General features: G+C 44.2%; 3 protein-coding genes and 1 non-coding gene across 11 annotated transcripts in view; 2 read left to right on the top strand and 2 right to left on the bottom strand.

The window, feature by feature from the left end:
• The window catches only part of rtn4ip1 (reticulon 4 interacting protein 1), a 30,950-nt gene extending 14,795 nt beyond the window's left edge, over positions 1-16,155 (top strand). Inside the window, exons 8-10 of one of the 4 annotated variants that reach the window (XM_040049029.1) lie at positions 4,268-4,360; positions 4,500-4,583; positions 15,508-16,155. In XM_040049029.1, coding sequence (XP_039904963.1) covers positions 4,268-4,360; positions 4,500-4,583; positions 15,508-15,633 — 303 coding nt within the window. In that variant the 3' untranslated portion in view covers positions 15,634-16,155. Of the gene's footprint in view, positions 1-4,267; positions 4,361-4,499; positions 5,207-9,635; positions 9,871-15,507 lie in introns of those variants that run through there. The other 3 variants (XM_040049027.1, XM_040049030.1, XM_040049028.1) reach the window with 3 other exon arrangements.
• LOC120744572 lies at positions 8,697-8,831 on the top strand. The gene has a single exon (XR_005698395.1). It is a non-coding gene; the product is annotated as a U4 spliceosomal RNA (small nuclear RNA).
• Positions 10,974-14,878, bottom strand: LOC120744548 (nucleic acid dioxygenase ALKBH1-like). Its single transcript, XM_040049032.1, has 6 exons — positions 14,516-14,878; positions 13,911-14,019; positions 13,255-13,417; positions 12,197-12,287; positions 11,871-12,064; positions 10,974-11,793 (listed from the first exon to the last, which is right to left on the bottom strand). Exons 1-6 carry the CDS (start codon positions 14,651-14,653, stop codon positions 11,352-11,354), a joined length of 1,137 nt encoding a protein of 378 aa, XP_039904966.1. The 5' UTR covers positions 14,654-14,878; the 3' UTR covers positions 10,974-11,351.
• Positions 16,156-16,349: 194 nt separating the features above from the next.
• The window catches only part of LOC120744544 (microtubule-associated protein futsch-like), a 44,470-nt gene continuing 36,680 nt past the window's right edge, over positions 16,350-24,139 (bottom strand). For all 5 annotated transcript variants that reach the window (XM_040049021.1, XM_040049022.1, XM_040049023.1 and 2 more), the window contains 16 exons: positions 23,786-23,963; positions 23,534-23,673; positions 22,998-23,124; positions 22,655-22,690; positions 21,941-22,095; positions 21,595-21,721; positions 21,338-21,483; positions 20,208-20,334; positions 20,097-20,123; positions 19,883-19,995; positions 19,399-19,531; positions 19,177-19,316; positions 18,022-18,145; positions 17,590-17,748; positions 16,781-16,943; positions 16,350-16,575 (listed from right to left, as the gene is read on the bottom strand). In XM_040049021.1, coding sequence (XP_039904955.1) covers positions 16,487-16,575; positions 16,781-16,943; positions 17,590-17,748; positions 18,022-18,145; positions 19,177-19,316; positions 19,399-19,531; positions 19,883-19,995; positions 20,097-20,123; positions 20,208-20,334; positions 21,338-21,483; positions 21,595-21,721; positions 21,941-22,095; positions 22,655-22,690; positions 22,998-23,124; positions 23,534-23,673; positions 23,786-23,963 — 1,984 coding nt within the window. In that variant the 3' untranslated portion in view covers positions 16,350-16,486. The remainder of the gene's footprint in view (positions 16,576-16,780; positions 16,944-17,589; positions 17,749-18,021; positions 18,146-19,176; positions 19,317-19,398; positions 19,532-19,882; positions 19,996-20,096; positions 20,124-20,207; positions 20,335-21,337; positions 21,484-21,594; positions 21,722-21,940; positions 22,096-22,654; positions 22,691-22,997; positions 23,125-23,533; positions 23,674-23,785; positions 23,964-24,139) is intronic.

Below are 24,139 nucleotides of genomic sequence, written 5' to 3' on the forward strand. Positions count from 1 at the left end.
AAAAGGGTGGAGTGCTCACTCTGGGTTGGGGAGGAATTTCTGCCCTGAATGCGGGAGTCTGTGTTTCAGGAGTGCGAGGTGCAGTGTTGCACGCTGTGATGACCCTAAAGGTGCTGATGTTGTGGTTGTTCTACACGCCTACTCTCACCGTGTGACTGCAACCTGCGGTAGAGCGAAGGAAGACGATCGAGCTCCTCTGTGAGAGCTGACGGTGAAGAGCCGAGGTTGTTTGGCATCTGATCCAGATGCTGTTTTGGACATGCCTTGTTGGGAGGAACTCCTGGGCCAGACACGGGACTAATGTTTGGCTATTAATGAACGAATCCACACAATAATTCATACAGATGTTTAACTTTGTCCTTTAGGTTCCATTTTTGACTGTCTGCCGAGTTGTTCTTACAAAATAATATATTTTTTCTCTCCCAATTGCCAAGTATGGAATCTAAGTTAGAATTAGAACAGATTTATTCCAGTAGTAGCTCTGACTTGTGTCATAATATGTGCAGTTGTGGACTTTCTGCAGATAAATTTAGGTTTGTGTTCCTTTTATACTCTGCACATTTCTTCCAGGTCCCTAAAAATCAGACATGGTACCTGAAGAAACAGGTGGAAAAAATGTGAAAATGCAGCAGGTTACTTTCTGGTGGCTGAGGCCCCGCCCCCTGCTGCAAGGCAGATAAAGAAAACTGTCCTGAACTCCTAAACTCTCTGTCAGAGCAGATGACATCGTCCACCTATACACAGACGCACGCACAAGCACTCACATCCTCTGTGGGTGTTGTAGTAACAGCCTGCACTTTGCATGCAGTGCACTCGCCCGACCACAGAATCCACAGCTGTGCTCGGCTCTGCACAGCAAAGGATGCAGAAGCGAGATGCAAGGAGATAATCTAGAGTTTTAGAACAATAAGTTACACCCTTCAGTCTTTGTAGAAATATGAGCGGTTACACATTAAGCCACATCTTTTTCTTTTTTTCAATTCAGTAATAAATAAATATATGATTGAAATGGAAACTTTAATTCAAGTTTAACAGCATGAACTTCATTTGCTGTCAGCAAATGAAGTGTAGAAGTCACGGGCACTGGCTGATTCGGTGTTTCCACAATGCTCTGCAGACCTGCCGGTGGGTCTCTCTGCCTTCAGTGTTGGATTCAGGCACTGATAAGCTTCTCTGTTAGGTTGAGATCCGGTGACTGACTTGCTCGCTGTAGAATCTCTCATTTCTTGGGTTGTTTTTGTAGTATCGTATCCACCTGCTGTGGAGCTGTGTCTGAATCTGAGCAGAGAGTACAGCCTCAAACGCATCACACTCATCCTGCTTCTATCATTCTGGTCTAACTTCATTTGGGTTTAATCTTTCCAAACTGGTTTTCTGAACCCTGCACATAAATGTATTTGAAGCATAATGTGGCCTTCCTGCTCTTTAGCGTAACCAGTGGCTGCGCACTGTGGTCGTAACTCAATATTTCCATTTATGGAGCCGTCTCTTTATTGTTGACATGAAAAAATAACGCCTACGTCCTTCAGTGCGTTCTTGACCTGATTCGATGTGGTGATGTTTGTGTAAATCATGGAAATGATTCTGTCATCATACACTTCACTTGTCTCAGGCTGTTATTTATATGTACAGTTAAAACATGTCCCAGACTGTTGATTTGAGCAGTGACATCTTTGGATCTTCGCTTCAGTCTGAGCGAACACTTACCAAATATAAGTTCAACACTTTGAGTCAACTTCAAAAATAGTTTGCTTTTATTATCATTAACTAGCAAAGGTTTAGGCCTCGCCCGGTCCTGAAACTGCTCGTCAGTCAGTTGTCCACTTACTTTTGAGCGTCTCAAAATGTGGAGCTGTTTGTAAAAATAGCTGCAGTTCTGTCAAACTAGTCATTCTTGTGGAAATTACATAAAAATGAATAATTGTCCAGAAACCTGTGGGCTCAGTGTAGGTGGGGAATGGAAAATAAACAGCAGTACCATGTGCTGCATGTGTAGAGAGGATTCGTGTCAAATTTTTTCAAATTAAAAAGGAAAGTATTTGTATCTGAAACATCGTCTGAGGTCAGGCAAGTGTGGGTAACTTCAAAAGTAGTTCAGAGTTTCAGGTTAGTCTCATTTTCCACGGCGGCATAAACCACTGTAACTGAAATTCCCCAATACAAAGTTTGTAGTAGCAACCAAATTCTGCATGTAGTTACACACACGGGTAACTGCGCACGAATGATTTTGCAATATCAAATTCACATCGAATGATAATTCGTGGTGCATTTAGTGTTTAAGGATGTTTTTAGCTCATCTGCGACCTGCAGATCTGATCCTCATTTATGAAAAGCTCTTAGATTTAAGCCATCAGCACAACTTTGAAGCAGGGAGGAGAGTTTAATCAGGAATGACTCATGGACTAAAAGACAAAAGAGAAAGAGGCTGAAATGAAACCAAAACTGAGCGAGAACAAGATGCTGGCATTCAGGACAGAAGAGGTTCATGTTCAGCTCGTTCCAGGCGTCCAAACGTTCATCGTTGACTTTTTCAAACAAATGAATCTTTTTGTTTTGTTTTGTTTTTACAGGTTTCTAAGTGTCATGTTCAAGGCTGAAATATTGTCAGCTCTGTTTTGTTCCCGATCATAAATGTTTACAAATTAAGAAAAAAGAAAAAGAAGCTGCAGTTCCTCTGAGATCCACTAGAGGCTCCAGCAGTGAGGTTCGGCCTGTTTACGGCCTGATACAGAAAGTCTCTGTAGGATGTTTTTGTAATGCACCCGTTTAAAACTTTATTAAGACTTAAGATTTGCAGTATTTTGGGGGTGTGGCCTCTTTGACTGACAGGTGGATGCTATACATGCTAGCAGTCTGCTCAGCTTCACCTCAGCTATTGCAGACCCGGATCTGCACCTCTGGACTGTATTTGTGCTGTTTGCATGTTTTTATGCAGTTGTGTGACTAATACTGTGGCAGCTGTGACGTTGTTGTGCTAACAGACCATCCAAGAGGCTGGTAACTCAGGACTCTGGCTCCTGTTATGGTAGCTTGACTGCAAAAGGCACAGCTGGGTCACAGTGGCCATATCCATCTCTTGTATACAGTTGTTGTTTATAAGACTCGAGTTAATTTGCCAAAAAAGGGAAAAACCACAAATTTATTGTCATTTTTCAAAATTTTCTATCAGTGTCGTGTTTGTTCTGGTTTCTCATTTTAAAGTAAATTTAATCTTTGCATCAGGAAGGAGGCGGAAGAAGAGCGTGGATGGCGGTAACAGGGCGGGACTGCCCCACAAACCTTCCATTGTTTTTCTTGTTAAATGTAAAGTTACTGAGTTGATGTCAGACTGTGGGGGTTGCAGGCTGGCACAGTTTCTACTCACGCTAACTTATTCCAGAATAACATCAGTTTTGAAGATTTGAAGGTGAAGCAGGATGGAGGTATACCTGGAGCAAATCTACAGGAAACAAATGAAACTGTGTGTTTGTGCACTTTGTGTTTTCGCTTCCCTTAACACAGAGACTGTTTCCAATCCCCCCCCCCTGCTCTCTCTCACACACACACACACACACACACACACACACACACACACACACACACACACACACACACACACACACACACACACACACACCCCTGGCCTTCTTTACCACCTTCATCCTGCATATAACCACACAGTGACTGTTTCCATTTCCACAGAAGTGTAAGGGTTGAAATGGGGTCATCTGCTGTTGTCGCACACTGTGTTTGTTGAATATCAGACGATTTGATTCACAGCATTGTCTTATTATTTTGCGCCTACAGAATCTGTGTAATCTGAACTCAGATCTGTGACGGCGCAGGTTTTCCAGCAGCTGATTCATAGTTTGGGTGTTCGGTGACTTGAGTTTTGTGGGTTGTTATCGACTCACAGATGTATTTAAGCAACACGAGCTTTAAAAACAAACAAACCGAAACTGGTGCGAATCTGTCCTTATCCACGTTTTTATGTTTTATTTATTCATATTTTGGTCATTACATCAAATATATTTTTCCCTTTGTGTTTGATGAGATTGAATCAGCACAAATATTAAAAATAAATGGAACTAGAAAATATGTCAATGGGAACACGATTTAAATTAAAAGTTTCATAAAGACAACAACAATAATATCAAAATAAGTCATCATGTTTCTGTTTTTTGAAATATATCTTTACATTATGATTGTCTTTTATTTTAAATGTATTAAAGTATTTCAGTGTTCTGTGTTTGTGCTGATTCATTTTTTTTCTGCTGTTTTTGTGCAGCACCTGATGAAAGGAGTTCATTACCGCTGGGGATTCTTTGCACCCAGCGGCTGTGCCTTGGATGAAATCAGGGACATGGTGGATGCAAAACAGGTATGACGCTGTATTTACCCTGCGAGCTGAACATGGACGCTGTTCCATCGTGGTTTAACACTGTTAGCACATTAAATACCACAGACTGTATGTAAAAATGAGCATAGCTACTTCAACTCTGCCTTGTTTTCCTTAATAGCCCCCCTGGTTGGATGTTTCTGGAGACGTCATGGCCTCGTATATATACACATATACACATATACTGCTGACTCCCACTCCAAAGGTGTATAGTCTTACCACTACACTACCCAGCTCACAACTTCATATCTCCAGTTCCCCACTTTACCCTCTATCTGAAACGTGCCCTTGTGCAAACCTTCTTCTGTTTGGCTGTTTCCATCAATGGCACCCGTTGCTTGTTAGCTCCGCCTCATTCTCTTTCACCTGGAAGTCCATCATAGCTGCCTCTTTTTATGGAAGACTCCTGTGTTGAGGAATCAAAACCTGTTATTTGTAGTGGGTGGGTGTGGCTTCTGTGCCTCTGACATCATAGAGTTCTAAGAGTTGAAAAAACTGATAAATTGTGTGTTCAGAGCAGCCTGTGCTTTTGGCTTACAGGGTAACTTGTCAATTCAGGGTCTGCAGCCTTAAAGTACGCAGCCTCAACATTCCTCAAGCGCCGCGTACTTAAAGACCGCTAAGGCCGGAAGTGCGAGGCTTGTGAAATGGGACGGTCTAGCCTTCAGAATTAAGTCATGAGCTCTCTCAGTGGAGTGAAACTCAGCCGTCTGCTCCTTGCTGTCTAAAATATAATCAGACGCTGACGTAGATTCTCAACCATCTCACACTTCTGTTTAATCAGTTTTCTGTTTGACGTTTAGTCAGCTGTGTGAAAATCCCGGAGGAACCCTCCCGAGGGATTAATAACGTTTTTATTTAATCTAATCTAATAACCTTAATTTCTGCCAAACAGATTTCCTCACGAACAAATAAAACACTGAAAAAGGCCAAACAATAACATGTTTAAGTTATTTGAAGTTTACTCAGCTACATTCTTGCCTGAAAATATGTTAAAAGTTTATTTTGCGACCCAGAAAGAGTAACAAGAGTAATGGTGGCTCCGGGAGATTTTCGGGAGGGGCACTGAAATTCGGGATTCTCCTGGAAAAATCGGGAGGGTTGGCATGTACGCCCTCTGGAGGAACATGTTATGGCATGACCAACACCAGGGATCTATATAGCAAAAAGAAGAAAGGATTTTTGTATTAGGAACGTTAGAAAAACCAAAAGTAAACCTACTCTAAGCTGTCACTAGCAGGACTTTTATTGTAACAAACTCAGTGCGAGTGATTTACCAGTAATAACAGTTTAACACTAAAATGGTGGAAGGTGTGGGTCCATCAAGAAGTGAGCAGCTTTCTAAATGCTGTGCATGATGTTTACAAAATGAAACGATGGACAGGTCATTACTATGCTGACTATGGAGCTAGCGTGAAGCTTAGATTAGCTGGAAACTCAATGCTTTCTTTCACTCGCTGTCCTTCCACTATCCTTATTTATATTATAGCATTTTGGTCTGTGTGACCTTCGTCAGGTACAGAGATGAAGGTCGCATTAGCATGTTCGTGTGATTTGTTATTTGAATGCTTCAGAAATCCAGAGGTCAATAACAACAGGTCGAGTCTCCTAAAATAGCCACATAATAAAAATAAAGCTGAAAACACGGTTCAGAGTAGAGTAACATGCACATTTTATTTCTCACCTTTCTAAAACTAAAACTACTCTTCTGAAAATGTAGCTTACACCAGTGGTGGCAGCAGTAGAAGGACCGTATGGTGGCTGTGACAGGTTTTGGTGACATTGTTTGTAGATGAAAACAGGTTTATTCTGCCAAGTTCAGATGTGCCAACAGTACAGACATTCTGTACTTAAGTAGAAGTACAGATACTAGTGTTGAAAAATACTCCAGTAAAGTCGAAGTACTGATTCAACTTTTACTCAAGTAAAAGTAAAAAAGTACAGGCTCAGAAATGTACTGAAAGTAAAAAGCACCTCTTTGGAGGACATTTCTATTCAATTCAATACAATTATTTATACAATGTCAAATCACAACCACAGCTGTGGCTCCAGCTGTTTGTGTCCAAAGCTGCCTGAACCATGTGCTATATTGATGTAATGGTAAAATAATATTATTTGAAAGGAATACAAACTTTATTTCAGTCTAAATTTTCATTCTAATAATTCTACTCATCTTGAATCAGTTCAGTTGAACATGAGCAGAGAAAAAGAAGGAAAGTAAAAATATGTTTCTATTTCCTGTTGCCTCCATTGTAGAGAGGACTTTGCCTCTAAACAGGAAATGTGTGCAGTCAGGGGTTAAAGTGGATTCAGTTGGGGGAACACTAAAAGTGGTTATAATGTCTCAGTGTGGGGAAAAGAATCAAGCTCACAATAATTAAAAGCTCCAGTAGATTTTCTTAGTGTACAGGCTGTGATCAACTGACCTGCTGCTCTCTGTGGATGTACACACCTGGAATCATCCAGATGTGAGCAGATGTTTCATGAGTTGTCCTGGCTGATTTCATCCTCTACACTGACAGTACGCCGTTTATGCTCTCTTTATATTAGACACTAGTGATGGCCCGCTTGAAGCTGACGCTCCGGTGCGTGTGTCAAAAAAATCAACACACTGCTTCAGAAGCACTGTGTCGAAGCTTGATTCGTTTGGCCAGAGTCACGTGATCAGTGACGTCCGAAGCTTCATTTAGAGCCTAACTGCCTAACTGTCTGATTCAGTGGATTATAAGGAAGTGAATCATTCGCGGGATTTGTGGAGTGTTTTGATGGTGACAGATAGCGAACCACTGATCATTCCACTGAGAGATTTGAAGCCAGCGAGGAATAGAGGAGGTTCTGTTGTGTGGGAGAATTTTGAGTTGATTTTGGTCAGTCGGGTGGGTTTTACAGCTTTGTGTTCTGGCCGTTTGCTTTTGTTTTGTGCGTGTTTATTTTATCTTATAATGGGAAAAAACTTAAAATGTCAAAACATCTGCTTTCATAATATAAATATCATTAAATAACTTTAGAAAAACTTCCACTTGACTCTTTACATGTAATGTTATAAAAATATATATTTTATTGTTTAATTAATCTGAAAATGTTAGTCTGCCAAATGTGCAGCAATTTAATCTATTTATTCTCTTTAGCTGATAGTTTGTGGGGCCCAGGCAGACTGTATAACTGCATCTCTACCAGTTTCTCTGCACTCCAGCCTCTTCTGTTCCATGTGAAGGGAATTTCCTTAATGCAGGAGAAATGATCTCCACGAAAAGGAACAGGTTCGGCCATCACACACTAGAACAAATTCTCTTCTTAAATAAAAATGAAAAAGGGCTACTTTAAATGCATCATGTTTTTAATTTGCAAGTTCATAAGCATTTTCCCTTTCCCTTACGTCAAGAAGTGATGAAAGTGGTGTATTTGGCTGAGCTTTCCGTCAGAGGTATCTGCCAAAACCCCATATTAGCGTCCAGCTTGCTGAATATGCTGGCACCAGCCAATCTGCCCAATGTTTCCTCCACCGATGGCAGTATGTACTTCTCTCGACACACAGACTCATTGAGGTGTGTAAGGTCGACACATATGCGTACATCTTCTGTCTTCTTCGGTACCACCACCATGCCTGAGCACCAATCAGTTGGCTCCTCAATCCTGCTGATCACCCCTAGTTCTTCCATACGGGCCAGCTCCTGCTTAACTTTGTCCATCAGAGGCAACGGGATTCTCCGTGGCGTCTTCAAGGAAAAAGGTTGAGCTCCAGGTTTCAGTTTGATGTCGTACGGCTGACGTACTTCACCGAGACCACTGAACAGCTTTGGGTAGCACTTTTTAAGCGTCTCTATAGTTATGCTCTCCAGACGAGCCACAAGCTCCAGCTTGCTAATGGCAGGTCTCCCCAGCAAAGCAGTGTGCAGGTGTCTGATGACAAAGACATCCTCAAGTATTTCTTTGTCTCCCTTCCTCAGTGCAAGCTCACTGACACCAACGACATCCAAACGACTCCTCCCGGAACCGAGCAGAGCCTTGGTTGGTTTGTGGAGAATGGGGGGGGTGGTTGTGTCTGTAGAGCTCCTTAAACACCTTAAGGGGTAGGACTGTCACATCGGCACCTGTATCAATTTTAAATGACACGTTTTTGTTGTTTATGCTTAAGTCGACAGTCCACGGCTCACCCTCACACTTAACACTGCCCAAGAACAAACCATGTTCATCCTCTTCAACCTCATGCACTGTTTTTGGTGCCCTGCATACACGCCTGTAATGTCATTTTTTCCCCACATGCATGGCATTTCACTTCATTCGCTGGACAATCCTGCTTTGAATGGGATGGAGCGCCACCACAGAGGCAATTTCATAGTCTATGAAGTTCTACTGAGACGTGATTATTGCTGGTTGAAAACTTTAACCAATTCCCACCTTGATGACTTGAAACACAGTCAGCTATGGCAATTTTTGCTGGTCTCTCAGGAGACTTTGTAATTTGTTTCAATGTTAATTTCTGGCGTTTTCAATTTACGATATCTGGATGTCATTTTTATTGAGTGAAGTTGTCAGGTAGTGAGAGTTCTTGGTAGTTAAGCAGCTTTGAACGAAAAACGTCTCAACCTCTTCAAGTGCTCTTGATGACATTTAACTTGAGAATCTTTTTCAGTTCTAAGAGCTACTGGTGGAGAAGAGGGACATGGACCTTGAGGCAAGGTGTGAGAATGGGTACATGGCAACATTAATACAAGATGTGATATATATATATATGTATATATGTATATATATATGTTCATATCGATATCAGCTGGATAGCGTATTGGTAAGACTCTACGCCTTTGGAGTGGGAGTCACAAGTTCAAGTCCTACTTGAGCCTCTGCATCCAGTGCTTATCTCATAGTTAGTGTGTAGTGTAGTCAACAGCTTTGTTGTGTGTGTCATAACAATGATGCAGAACAGCTGATTGTGCTGTAAATAGTTTGAAACACCTTTAAAAAGAAAATAGCTGCAAAAAAAAGAAAAATAGCTGAATTACTTTTTTGAAGAAGTATTTATTCTTCTTTTTTTTTTTTTTAATAGAAGATGTGATATATATATATTGATGTTCCTGTCGATATCAGCTGGATAGTGTAGTGTTAAGACTCTACGCCTTTGGAGTGAGAGTCACAAGTTCAAGTCCTGCTTGAGCCTCTGCATCCAGTGCTTATCTCTCATGGTGATGAGGTACAACACATGTGCTACGGCAAGGAGGAGTCAGGACGCCAAGACAGGGGGGATATCGTCCTCCCCGAGGTCGGCAAGAAGCAACATTTAGCTTAGGATGTGAGGTTTGTTGAGAGAGAGATCAAGTACTGAGATCGCAATGAGAGCTCTAAGAGTACTTGAACTGGTGGCATCCTTCAAAGGCTACGTGGTGTTAGGAGACATTACTCTAAAAGCTAAAACAGCAGGCTAAGATAATCAAATTTACTCACTGTGTAGGAACTGGAAGTTAAAACTATTTATTTATTCTTCTTTTTAACTAAATACTATAAAAGTTTAATCTTGGTTCAAGTAGTTTTTTTTTTTTTACTACTTTTACTTCCAGTTCCAAGTGTTAACATCCTACACAGGTAATTTGATTATCTTAGCCTGCTGTTGCTTTTGAGTAATGTCTCCTAACACCACATAGCCTTTGAAGGATGCCACCAGTTCAGTACTCTTTAACTCTCTCAACAAACCTCACATCCTAAACTAAATGTTGCTTCTTCCTGACGTTGCCGACCTCGGGGAGGACGATATCCCCCCTGTTTTGGCGTCCTGACTCCTCCTTGCCGTAGCACATGTGTTGTACCTCATCACCATGAGAGATAAGCACTGGATACAGAGGGTCAAGCAGGACTTGAACTTGTGACTCTCACTCCAAAGGCGTAGAGTCTTACCACTACACTATCCAGCTGATAGCAACATGAGCATCAATAAATATATATAAATATATATATATATCACATCACATCTTCTATTAAAAAAAAAAAAAAGAAGAAAAACTCCTTCAAAAAAGTAATTCAGCTATTTTTTTTTTTTTTTGCAGCTATTTTCTTTTTAAAGGTGTTTCAAACTATTTACAGCACAATCAGCTGTTCTGCATCATTGTTCTGACACACACAACAAAACTATTGACTACACTACACACTGATTATGGCGCAAATCTCTCACAGTGAGGGTGTTTTTGGTTTTGTTTTTGCTTACAGGCTTTCGAGCGTTTTCCTTATAAAACAATGTTTTTACCGTTTCTTCCTGCAGTAAATATAAACAACGATCAACACAATTTAAAAACTGGTATAAAGTCCACACTTTTCCTGTCAGTTGTTCCGTCTGTCCTGCTCACGTCTCCAATGGTTGTACACGTTATCATTAATGTGTCATAGCCTGTCAACCACGTTGGTTAGCTGCGTATATACGAATGTGAATCGCATCATTGGCTGGACTATGGGATACGGTGGCATCGTTCTGATCCCAAAGCACCGCAGCAATTTCCTAATGTTGTAAACCTGCTCAACATTTGGCAATAAAACCCATTCTGATTCTGATTCTGATACGGGAGCAGCCAGTCACTGACTCACACTCCAAAACAGAATTGTTAAAGTTTTAATTTCAATTCAGGTTAGATTTTCTTTGTGTGCAACGCAGATTTTCTGTGCGCAGAGACCGTGCCAGCAGTGCGCACGTGCACAGCTTAGAGGGAACATTGCATACATACATAGAGCTCGATCTGGGTACTGGATTATATCTTCTTTCTTCATGACTACTGCTCACTGAATCATGGACTGTATTCACACAATCGTTAAACAATCATTTTAACAGATTAACAGATCCAGATTAGCACCGACCCCTAAGAGTTCATCTTTAGATCGGGTCTCGTCCCGTCTCTGGCAGCATCTACACACTGACCCACATAAATCCTTTAACAAATAAACCCAGTAACCAAGCAGAAGCCGTCCTTCATGGAGGCCCGTGCTGTAAGTCTCCTCAGTGAGTCTCTGCAGCATAAGGAGAGTCACTGCTGCTCCTCTTCCTCTTTCCGCTCTCTCCATCATCGTATCCGTCCGTCTGTCCAGTGTCCGTGGTTTGGTGAGAACGGGGAGTTTCTGGAAATTTCTGTCCAGGTGCCAGCACCTGTCTGACAGTGACATTCACTCTGGAGCTCTGGATGTACCTGGAGCAGACAGCCCATTCCTCCTCGGACACCGGCTCCACCACGGAGCCTTCCTGTGGTGGGGGGGTCTGGATGCTTCCCCCCGTCTCTAATGCCAGATGCCCCGGAGGTGCGGGGAGGATTCGTGGGACTGCGTGGTACAGAAGGCGGCTGGGCCCTGACATCACCATCACGTCCCCACTGTGCATGAGCATGGCTGTGGGGGGGTCCTGTCTGCGGGGGCCGCCCAGGAGAAAGATGGCTGACTGACCAAAACTGTAAAGACAACACGGAAAAACAGGGAATTCAAACATATCCTTCGCATAACGACGGTGAAAAAACAAGCGTCCCACCTAAACGACAGCAGCGGTCGAGTGTGGTCCAGCTCCGACTCGTCCACGTGGATTCCCAGAGAAGAGTCTGATCGGTAATAGTTGAGGATTCCCGCTTCCGAGATAAAGCCAGGGAAGCCGCAGGCAGCTGTCACGTGAGCGGAGAGGAGGTGGAGGTCACGTGGGAAAGGAGTGTGACTGCTGGGAGAGTACGTCTGCAAACAGGAGGGGAGGAGTGAGATGAAGAGAAAGGGCGCCACAACAGACCGTGGCAAACGTTTGCTCTGAAACCGTCCCCGCCTGTGCTGCTGGAGGAGCAGCAGTGAAGAGGTGGAGCAGATTCTCACCTTTGTGTCCCAGTTGTAATGATAGCCCAGCGTGACCCAGCGCAGCCGCTCCAGGAGAGTCCGCGCTTCTCGTTTTCCAGCCGGAGAAGATCTGCGGATCAAAGTTTTACATATTGTGTTATTTCTTAAATCTGTAGATCTGGAACACATCGCATTGTTAAATAGTCTGGTCTGTTACTGTACTGGAGCAACTGTAACCCACATAATTTCCTTAGTGATCAGTAAAGTATGCTGATTCTGAAATAGGTTAAAGAGGAAGACGAGGGCACACAGTTTGTTCAAAGATCTGACAGCAGCTGAGCTCCCCAAACCTGCAAACAACAGCGGACCTTAAAACAGCGCCACCTGGTGGCACTGAATTCATTAGACACTGCAGCAGTCAAGCACCGAGGATTTTCAATAATTAAACACTTGAGTTGCTTTTTCTTGCATAAAATGGGAAACAGAGGCTCCGAGGTTTTGTTTGCACGCTCATAAACACTAACCCTTCCTCACTTTTTCACTTCACTCTCAGCTTTCACAGCAGAAGGTCACAAAAAGCAGCTGCTCGACACCAACGATGGCAATACGAACATCAGGTTAAAGAAACAATCTGCGCTCCTGTCAACATCAGCGGAACGTCAGGCGAATGTCAGAGGAATTGTCGGGGGAACATCAGAGGAACATTTGGGAAAAATCTGAGGAACATTGGAGAAATGTCTGAGGAACGTTCGAGGAACATTGGGGGAAGATCAGAGGAATGTTAGAGGAATGTTGGGGGAGAAAAGGTGGCATTTTAAACTGGGTCATTTGCATAATTTGAGGATTTGGAAGAAGCGAAACGGTTTGAAAATCAGCTGTAAACTCAGAGCTCTGATGGTCTTTAGCCATGCTCAGACCGCCACCTCCAAACACGCAAACGCACGCATGACCAGGCGCAGATACACCTGAGCAGCTGGTGGCTGTGGTGGCGTCGCAGTGACCCCTGCTGGTAGTAGACTGTTTACCTTCATCGGGAGGTCGAGCTCCTCCTGCTGTGACCTGTGCAGCACGTACCTGTACACACCTGTGAGTCTCACCTCAGGCTGTGCACGCTCTGTCCCCAGATGTCCTGAGTCTCTAAGGGGGACATGTGCATGTCCAGGTTGCAGATGTTTGGTTTCTGAGGGTAAATCTTCAGACACTGTCGGAGCCAGAACGGCTGCGTGCCGCGCAGGAACGGATCGGAGATGAAGATGAACCCTGGACGAGGAAGAGTGCAGAATCATCATCATCATCATCATCGTGTACCCAGAGCACTAAACTCGGTCCAGTTCATGGGCCACCTTCAGATGAAGCATTTGTTACCTGCTTCATCTGAAGCAGGTAACAAAGACATAAAGCAGCTCGTGTGTTCAGCAGCAGGCCACAGCAGAGTGAATGCAGAGCATCGTCTTCATCCAGTGAGTCCTCGCTGGATGAAGACGATGCTGACATTACGTTCCCAGTGGACAGCCGATCAGAACTGTCCATTACAGTCGAGACCATTCTGCTGAGCTAAACTAAAAACACTTCAGTTCCTGAAACATGGAAAAATGAGACTAACTCTCAGTAACCTGCTTCTCCCTACGCTTTACCTCACAGTACGAGGCGCCGCGAGGCAACTGTCGCTGTTATTTGGTTCTTTACAGCTGGACTGAATTGAACCAGACCGCACGCATCCAAACTTTATTTAAACTCTGACGTGAGCGTGTACCTGGGTGTCCTCGCAGGCCGAAGGCTCGCCACTCTCTGACGGGCTGTAATCCGACTCTAGTGGCTTCCACATTGCTCACCGCGGCGGCGTTGAGGTTAACTGGAACAATCTACACACACACACACACACACACACACACACACACACACACACACACACACACACACACACTTAGCATTAGCAGACGTCAGGGTTGAAAAATCATTTTCACTCAGGTGCTGTCTGCACCTGTTCTTCAGCAGACCTGAACCAGTCAGGTGACACCCAGTCCACTGTGACGTCAGTCAGGTGGATTCAGGTGATCTGCAGATTCAGACTGTTCGTGTTTGAACTCTGACCCTCACACCTGTCTCCTGCTTCGACCACCTTCAAACTTCCCTCTGTGACACACAGCCATCGCTATGATCGATGAAATGATCGATCCAGGTGAGTTTGATTTACACGAAAACCAGATCAGAAATGAAAGTGGACAGATGAAGGCAGGTGGAGGTAACCTGTGGAACTGTTCACTTTGTTGGTTAGAGAAGTCAAACTTTAAACTGACCCATGAAAAAGAACAAGGAGAAAGATGGCTGCTAAACGCCGGGAGCGCGCTTTGCTCTCACCTGTTTACCGGGCGCACACCTGGAAAAGTCGATGACGTCGCTAAGGTCCGGCGGGGGGTTCCTTCTCCTGTAAAACTTGAATATCTTCCGAAACGAATCCTCTCCACCCTCCACCATGGAGGCTGCCATCTTAGCCATGACGTCACTGTCTTGCACGCCCTGCTCCGGAAGTAAAAACTAACAAAAATGAAAGAACAAAACAAACAAACAAACAGATATGTAAACAGTTAACAGCGCGAGCGGGGAGAGACAAACTGTAACATGTTTCTATGGTTGTATCCCAATTCAGGGTCTGCAGCCTTTAAAGTGCCAGCCTCAACGATCCTCAAGGGCCGCGTACTTAAAGACCGCTAAGGCCGGAAGTGCGAGGCTTGTGAAAATCTTTTGTTCATTTGTTTGTTTCTACATGAGCTTTGATCATTCTCTGTAAGATTAAGCTCAGCTATTGAACGGCGTATATTTTAAAGTAAAGGCTTTAAAACCAAGTTAGTACAAACGTCATTAATGTTACATAACTTTGCCGACATGTGGCCAACAGTAATGTTTTAATGTTCTTCGTTATTAAACATTTGCACATAAATAAGTGACATAATATTCAGTACTTACTTAAAGTTTACTCTTCGGGCGCCCCTCGTCCGCCGTTTTTTTTTTTTTTCGGGAAAATTATCCACACCACCGCCGCGCTATGCATTCTGGGATATGTTGGGCCACGAAGTCTACACTGCCACGTCCTTAAAATTCAGGGAAATGAAGGACGCATTTGAGGGCCGCATTTCGAGTAGCCTTCGAATTGGGAGAGCCTTCGTCGCGTCGCGGTGACGTAATCGGCCTTAAAATGCGGCCTTTAAGGCTGCAGACCCTGAATTGGGATACAGCCATATACTGACTTGGCCACGTTTAATGTGAACATCCTCACTGGAACAGGAGCTGTGACTATAAGGAGAAACGCACTTTAAGAGAACTTGCTCACTTATTTGTCTCCTCCCTCTCAGATCCGGCCCGTGGTGGAGGAGACCTTCAGCTTTTCACAAGTGCCTCAGGCCTTTGAGAAGGTGGAGAAGGGTCACGCCCGAGGAAAGACGGTAGTCCAGATCAGCAAAGGGGGCGACGACGTATAGCTCTGCACATCGTGGGCTTTTCTTATTGAGTACTGTCAATGCTTTTATAGACTCCGCCCACAAAACCAAAGACACATTGCACTTTGTTTTCTATCCAAAGTACATTGTTTACCTTTTCATCAGGTTTGTGTGGCTGTTTCTTTTCCACTGTTTGCTGAGGATCTGAGCAGGTCTCCCTTGAAAAAGAGGTTTTTAATCTCAATGGGATTTTCCCGGTTAAATAAAGGTTAATAATAATAATAATAATAATAATAATAACAATAATAATAACAACAACAAGCACTAAAACTGCTGTCAGTTTAAAAAAAAAAAAAAGCTTTTTTTTATTTTTCAGTGACTCAAAGGAAACTCTTCACTAAAATAAAGACATCACATTATTACTTTAATGTGTAACAATATTCTCACATTTACAACCAGCAGAGGGCAGCAGAGTTAAACTCAAGGTCTTTACACTCAGTGGTTCTGTACAAACGAGTGTGTGTGTGTGTGTGTGTGTGTGTGTGTGTGTGTGTGTGTGTGTGTGTGTGTGTGTGTGTGTGTGTGTGTGTGTGTGTGTGTAAAAAAATTAAAAACTTTACAGCGGATCACTTTGATCTACAAACAGCTTCTGGAGTGTAAGAGAAGTACCATACAGGAAAAGGTGCAGCATTGAAACAGGGCAGAGGTCTCGCTGAAGTAAACAGTCTTTGGGTTAAAGGTCAGCTAAAAACATTTTGTTCATCAACGTGAGCTCATAATCCAGCGCATCGTCTTTCCAAGCAAACACGACAGCGAACATCGGTGTGGGCTCCACGGCTGAGCTGCGTCTGAGGGCCCAGCGTGACGGAGCTCCGTCAGGAGGCCGTGAGAGTCGTCACAGCAGCTCCAAACTCCACCTCTGGTTCAGCTTTCGCTCATCAAACGTGTTGAGGATCACCTGGTTTTTATCGTACTGATGCCCACCTGGAAACAGACGACACAGCTCGAGTTCAGTCATCACTGCAGCACGTGACGCTCACGCGCTCAGATTATTTCAGTCAACTTTTAATTTTGCGTTTTAGTTTTCTTAAAAAATTAGTTATCACTTTTTAATCAGCTCAACGTAAAATGAACAGCAAAGAAAAAAAAAGTAACGTGAACTGAAGGTGTAAAAATAGAGGTGTCTGACCTTTGACCTCCAGGATGAGGTCTGGTTTGAGGTTGCTGTGAACCACACCGTCCGGTCTGATGTTCCACAGCTGGCTATCTTTGCCTCGCTCGGGAGAAACGCAGATACGGCTGCCCGCCATCATCACGCTGCCCGAGGACTCCAGGAAACAGTCCTCAACCACCTGAGGACGCAGAGGAGGAAGTGGTCAGCATTAACAAGGAAACAAGTTCATATTGAAAATGATTAAAATGAACTTGCTGAACATGCTCTACTCTCCCTCTGTAACATGAACCAGCAGGTGGGAAGGGGTGGAGGAAAAAGGCTCTTTCAATGGGGGACGCTGAGTTTTTACAAAGTGAGGAAGCAAAAAAGAGAAGAGCCAACAAGTGCAGAACAAAGAGACCCGAAAACATTTGAGACGCACCCTTAAACCCAAAGATTTATAAACAGAAGCAGAAGTAGGACGGATTATCAAACTGAACCCAAGTGCAGGTAAGTACGAGAAATTCAGAATTTAGCACCGAATTAAAAGCCAGAATCTAGCTGTACGTAGTGCTACCGTGGCTGTAGCTCAGGTGGTAGAGCAGGTCTCCTACTAATCTGCACGCCAAACATCCTTGGCATGCGGTCTGGGCAGGATACTAACGCCAAGATACTTCGATTGGAGTCTGAATGTGTTTGAATGTTAGAAGCACTTGCAGGGAATGAGCATGGAAAACGTGCTTGTGTGAATGAGGTTCAGAGTAAATAAGCTCATGTGAGAACCCGTCCATCGCAGGATAAACGCACTGTGCAGCTGTCAGTTTCAGCAGTTTTCGCCGGCGTACCTTGCAGGTGAGATATCCGTCCCGATAGAGCCACACCTGCTCCTCTCCCCCTGACTCCTCCACGGCCTGCACTCTCATCAGCTTGATGTCATCCAGCGTTCCCGTCAGAGACATCATGCATCCCGTCTCCCTGTTCCTCAGGCGGAAGTACATCGGTTTCTGTGTTAGGAGCAACAAGTACAAAATACAGATGTTAGTCACAGTGGACGTCAGGAAGAGATTCACGAAGCATCAATCTGGCATTCGATGCAAAGACAAACACATTTAACATTTCTACTGAAATAAATAGAAGTCGCTCTCACTTAAAGAGGACCTACTCTGCCTCTCCTGTTCCTGTGGTAGATGTTCATGTTAAACATGACCAAAGTCTCAAATAACACCAATCCAAAAACATCTCAGGTGCTGGCGTTAAATGGGCCAGTCAGGACTTACCTGCAGTAAAGGCCGGAGGGATCCAATCCGCTGAAAGCCGCTATGCTGAAATAAATCAGCCTCTTGGCTTGGTTGGAGGATCAGCTGTCGACCTCTGTAGTTACTGCCCTCATACAACACCCACCTGGAGACAGACGGACATCGTTTTAGCTCGCCAGATTTTATCCATCGTTTCATTCAGTCCACCAAACAAGCCACGAAGCACCGTTTATGGACCTTTCTATGATCCAATCGTGACTGAAAGTTTTAATTAAAGCGCTGAAATAAACACTTTGTGGCAAAAGGGAAAATTTAATGTAAAGCCGGCTGGGGTGTGTAACTACACTAAAACTGGTACAATGCTAACACCTGGTGGTGAAACTTCAAAATTCATGCAAAGCTATAGTTATTAAAATATGTGCAGATATAAAAGCGGTCGATTAAAAGCTGACAGTAATGGCAATAACTGGGAAATCGGGAAAATCAGCATATCGAGGATATCCGTTTATCATCTGGCTTTTCTTGTCCCACCATCATGGATCAGGCTAAGAGGTCACACGAAGCTGGTTATCAGTTCTAATCAGTCTAATACATGCACAGGTCTATTGGCAGCACAGACACAAGCAGTAGTCAGGATAATATCACAATACTGAGGCTTCTAGAAAATGAAGAATATAAAGAAAACCTACAAAAACAGATCTAAATCTACTTTTAGTGAAACAAATCTCAGCTGTTTATTCGTCATAAATCCCATTCATTTCAATTAGCTTCACTCTATATTGTCCCCTCATTGTCAGCTCCCTGCAGTGGCTGTATTGCTCCAGCTGGGGGCCCCGTCACACAGTTTGAAAGCCTCCGGGTCACAGGAAGTGATGACTTTACATACAAAAGGCTGCTAATAAAATGCGTCCAATTATTTGGATGAAACAAAACATTCACTGGGCTGACTTATAATTCAAGTTCAGTACTTTGTGGTGAACTGCTGATTACTGTTATAAGATAACAATATTTTCATTCACTGTTGCATAATTACGCTTTTATGACCAGGTGTGCAGACACACCTGAAAGGTCCATTCTGAACCAGAACCTGCTGCATATAAAACCTTGGTGCCGATGGCAGGTGTCTGTCACATTTATAAACCAGCAGAGGCTCAAACGTTCATCTCTGTCACTTACATTCCTCCGTCCACCACCAGGGAGCGTATGCGAGCGTCCAGGCCGGCCTGATGCAGGTTCACAGCTTCGTGCGTCAGCACCACCCTGCGACCTCTGCAGCCCACCTTCGTGAACAGGGCGATGGACGGCAGAGAGAACTCCTGGAGGTGGAGAGCAGAGGGTTGAGTTCACACAGAGCACCACAGAGGGCTGAAGACACGTCCAGGGAGAACAAACACTCACATGTCCTGCAGTCCGGATGGACCGGAAGCTCGAGTCTGAGGACAAGAAGCCCATGGCCTCTGTGCTGGGGTACTCCCCCTCCTCCAGGATGTACATGTTCTCCGTGAACTGGGATCCCTCATGTGCCACCCAGCTGACAACAAATATGCAGTATATTGAATGAAGCCATGCAAAAATGTTACCTCGTGCAGCAGCATTTCTGACCCCTCATGACTTCATAAGTACAGACGATAACCACATGACATCAATTCTGATAAAAACACATTTGAAGTTCGATAAACTGCAACCAAATCAATTTTTCACCCACTCCAAGAGTCAATCTTTTTTTGTTTAACTAACTCTGAGCATTAAAATCAGAAGATAAGAGTTTAATTCCTGACGTAGAGGAACAGAAACAAACATTGTTCTATATGAGAACGTCTTACAGGAGAGTACTCTGAAAAGGACAAAGATTCCCTAAAACAGGCTTGTGGTGGTTGTTTACCTGCCAGCCAGCACCTTACAGGACCTGGGTGTGAAGTCTTCATCCAGAGCTGCCGCGCTGTCCTCCAGACACACCAGCCGTCCCTGGAAGTGCTCCTCAGAGTAGAGCTGGACCTGTAACACATCCAAACAGCCTCAGCGACCCAGCAGCACACACTAACAAAGACTCCTCATCATTTCTGATTGATGCCGAGCTGCACACGAACGAGCGATACCTTGAATTTTGTGGTTCCCATGCTGTCCTGCAGAACAAACAGAGTTGTTAGAGATGCACCTTTTATGACGTTAAGCCTTTGTGTGATTAACGGATGCTGATGGTTTCTTACGTGGAACACGGGCTGTATGGATGCGATCCTGAAGTTCTGAGCTCCCCAGTCCTCTGGGTTTGCGTACATGCCTTTCTCCAGGACGTAGAGTTCTCCGCTGAACCCAGGCTTCTCAAAGGCCACCCACCTGCAACGACAACCAGCTAAGAAATGAAACCACAGCCTCCATGTTTTCATCTGCATCACAAGCTCTGCAGTGAATCCTGTAACCGTGAGAAGCACACGAGCCACGATTTACCCACTCATTACATGGATGAAGTTTATGTTTAGGATACTCTTACAGGGATGTCTGCTGGAACTGGAAACCACCTAACTCCAAGGAAACCAAAATAAAAGCCATTGTTGCTCTAAAATCAAGGAAGTGCTTGCAAACAGCACATCTTCAGGTTTCTTTGAATAATGACTTGAGCTCCAGCATTATCTGTATAAACAGGCCGAGTCTCGTCTCAGAGGCTGTAAAATGACAGGCGAGGCCGTCGCAGAGCTAACAGCAGAGTGTTGGGCAAACAAATCCAACCAGCTCTGAAAACCAACAAGGAAATCTTCCCTGTAAAAACTAACAGACTTGCTTTAGAGTTTTTTAGCCCTGTATCGCACGAGTTTTGAATATTTAATCAGCGCTGGCACATCTCAACGATCAGCTGGAGAGAAACTGTGGGAGTGGTTTGGGTGAACTGGCCCTTTAAAGTGTTGGAAAAAGAGAAACCCACAGATATTCATTACTGATTATCAGCACATACCACGCTACTTTTATCTTCAGTTCAATTTGATTCCATTTATTTATGCATCACTAAATCACAACCACAGTCACCTAAAGTGCTTTATACTGTAATCACGAACTCATGAACTCTAAACTTTCACATCCTACGAGTTGCCTCTAACGCCCTCTGATAGTAACTAAATTCTGTTTTTGTAAAGCTCCGCCCTCGGGAAGCTTCCTTTCATCAATTCCATGAATGGATCCGTTTCACAGGCTCGTCCATAATCCATCCTCTGAGGCTGTAGGCGTGTATGTTTGCGTGCGCTGTGATAAAACACTGTAACGTGAGAAGCACACGCCCGAAACCTGAGAGAGAGAACATGAGTTTGAGCTTTGTGTTCATTTCTTTCTTCTTGTGTGTCTGACTTACACTCCACCGGTGACATCGACAGACTGGGTCTTTGCACCGTGGCCGGACTCCTCCAGGTTGACGACGGGTCCCAGCAGGTTGGTGCTGAGGCTCCGCTCACTGAAGTCCTGCTCGCTGAACAGTTTAACGTGCGGGGACAGGAAGTCCTGACGAAGAAGGCGACACAGACAAAAAGTTTAAAAAAGAGAAATCGCTGCATCAGATGGAAACGCCCTCCAACCAGGAGCCTGCGGGTTAGCGTCTCAGGTGATACGTACTGCGATTACAGGCCGAAGTGACTGCAGCCCGTCCTCAGATCCCCCCCAGTGGCTGCAGTGAGGGTACTCCCCCTCCTCCAGGATGTACTGCTGGCCTTCAAAGTCTGCCTCCTGGTAGCCCACCCAGCTTCAACGTTGATACAAAGACACATTACAGACCTTTCCAACTGATATTTGTAGCACGTATAACAGTAAAGCCTTTTAAAGATCCCTGTTTAAAGTGCACTGTGCAGCTTTTCCATGTGTTCAATGTGCAACACGACTGTAACCTGACAAAGTGAGCCAGCTTCTAAGAATGAGACATTTAGGATTTGGAATGATGATGATGCCCCTGGTAAATACTCACAGGCCTCCGAGGACCTTCAGAGACCCGACTGCACACAGCGTCTTCTTGTTCACAGCAGGTTCGTCGGATTCTTCGTCTGGCTCTTGTACGTTGTAGATGTCGTTGTGAACCTCTAAACACTCGCCGTCAAAGTTGGGCTTCTCGTACAGTAAGGCCTGCACGACAGACACACAAGCAGGAGTTTTTACCTCTGTGTGTTTTTAGCCCACTCCTGCCTAAAGGTACAATCCCATTCATTCCACAGATTAGTAGTGTAACATATTTCACATCCGTCAGTGGAAACAGGCTAAAGTTCAGGCTGTAGGCTTGGAGCTGTCAGCGTACAAGGAGCTGATGGGGGAAAATGCCTGAGCATGCTCGTTACAGGAGGTCTTTCTTTCTTTTGGGGAAACATGATGTGAAGACATCACTGGACTATTTTTTGGTGTTTTTTCATAGCACATTCTCCTTCAACCAACAGCTTCACAGGAATTCGGCCTCATCTCAACCACAGTGAGATCTGTAACAAGAAATTCATCCTTTTTCCTTTGAATTGTTCCCCAGGCCACTGAATCTGAGCCAAGTCATCAAACATAATGAATCGTGTCAGCCAAACATGTCTGGACTGAACTAAGCTCGTCACTTTAGGTCCGACTGAGATTCTCAGAGATTCTCAGGAAACACAGCTGATGTGTGCAGCAGGTATTTACAGATGTGACATAGAACAGAACAAACCTTGACTTCATTGGGACGCTCCACTTTTATCGGCCCCTGTAATAAAGACGCACTCTATCAGACTCAGGTAACTCGAAGAATTACAGTAAAGTGCAAACGTTCACAGGTCAGCCACAACATTAGAACCACCTGTGCTAACTGAGATTAAACATTGTTCTATGACTAAAATAAACACAGCGATGTTTCTGCTAACAGATGATTTTCTGACCTTTTATGTTTGAAATCAAGTTTGCTTCCTGATGTATCCGACCCTGACACACTCCACTGTAATAAACTTCACCGGTTTTAATGTTGTGGCTGATCAGACTGCATAGCATCATATTGTGTATTTCCTGTACTTTACCATTCGGAGGGGTCGGAGCGAGCCTACGAAGGGCTCAGGGAAGCCCCAGGCCTCCGGGCAGGGATACTCTCCCACCTCCAGCACGCCCACGAACCCTCCAAACCCTGGATCGGTGTACACCAGCCAGCTGCAGACAGACACGAGATGGGGAGGAAAGTTGAGCAGGATTTCAACATTTAAGGGTTACTTTCCTGAAAGAAAACGTTAATCTTTGACACAATGGAGGGAATAATGAGCACTCTCACTACTCCCCCCACCCATCAGGAATCTGCTGCAGTTAACTGGGACAACCACAAGCTCCGGCCTGCCGCCTGCATTCCTTCACACACAGAACTCAGATGGATGATTTCCCATCAAACTTTATCTTTCTGTGCTCTTGAACCTCCACAGCGTTCCTGCTCCAGTTCAGACATCATAACTAATAACGTAAACAAATTAAAACATTCTTTTTCTGGCATTTAATCTCAGATTTGTAATGAGCCCGTACCACCAACAACAGCAAATTCCCATTTAAGGACATTTAAGTCTCCACTTACACTCCAGAATGGACCTTAATGGAGCCGGTGGTCTGTGGGATGCCATAGGAGCTGACCTCTACGGTGTCGTCAAAGTAGGACGCCATCTTGCCCAAGCCGTTCACCTCTGAGAACAGGTCAATCTGGGGCATGCTGTAGTCCTATGAAACACAAAAATAACACTGTGTGAGAGCTTTGACAGTTCATTTCTTTATTTACAATAAGCCTGGAAAACTGAGCTTTTTGAATCAGGTTAAATGAAACCCAACTCACCCTCACTGCCAGTCGAATGGAGCCGATGACCACAGGCGCTGTGGGAATAGGTTCACCTATCTCATCTAGCGTTGCAGGACTTTCCTCCTCTGCCCAGACATTCACGATGCCATCTGTAGGACCTTCTTCCAGAGCGATGATACGGCCCTGGAAACCAGGCTTCTCATACAGGACCCAGCTAAAGAGACACAATCACGTAATTCTACACTTTTCACAGAACAAGCACCAAAGATTTCAGAGGACAGTTCAGTTACATCACCTGGATAAGTTAAAATGTGCTGCTACGTTACAATGGTCAAGTTTGTTTGGGGTTAAATCAAAACGGAGTGTTTTTCCATTAACTATGTCCACGTG

The sequence above is a fragment of the Simochromis diagramma genome, unplaced genomic scaffold, assembly GCF_900408965.1.
Source record: "Simochromis diagramma unplaced genomic scaffold, fSimDia1.1 OVJJ01000305.1, whole genome shotgun sequence".
NCBI classification, from domain to species: domain Eukaryota; kingdom Metazoa; phylum Chordata; class Actinopteri; order Cichliformes; family Cichlidae; genus Simochromis; species Simochromis diagramma.

What these genes read in the sequence shown, in the direction of transcription:
- LOC120744548 (XM_040049032.1), bottom strand. Translation starts at nt 14,653, where the DNA reads ATGGCTAAGATGGCAGCCTCCATGGTGGAGGGTGGAGAGGATTCGTTT. An exon ending in GGTGTGCGCCCGGTAAACAG is followed by an intron (nt 14,020 to 14,515) that starts GTGAGAGCAAAG and finishes GTGTGTGTGTAG; the next exon opens with ATTGTTCCAGTTAACCTCAA. An exon ending in ATTACAACTGGGACACAAAG is followed by an intron (nt 12,065 to 12,196) that starts GTGAGAATCTGC and finishes TCCTGTTTGCAG; the next exon opens with ACGTACTCTCCCAGCAGTCA.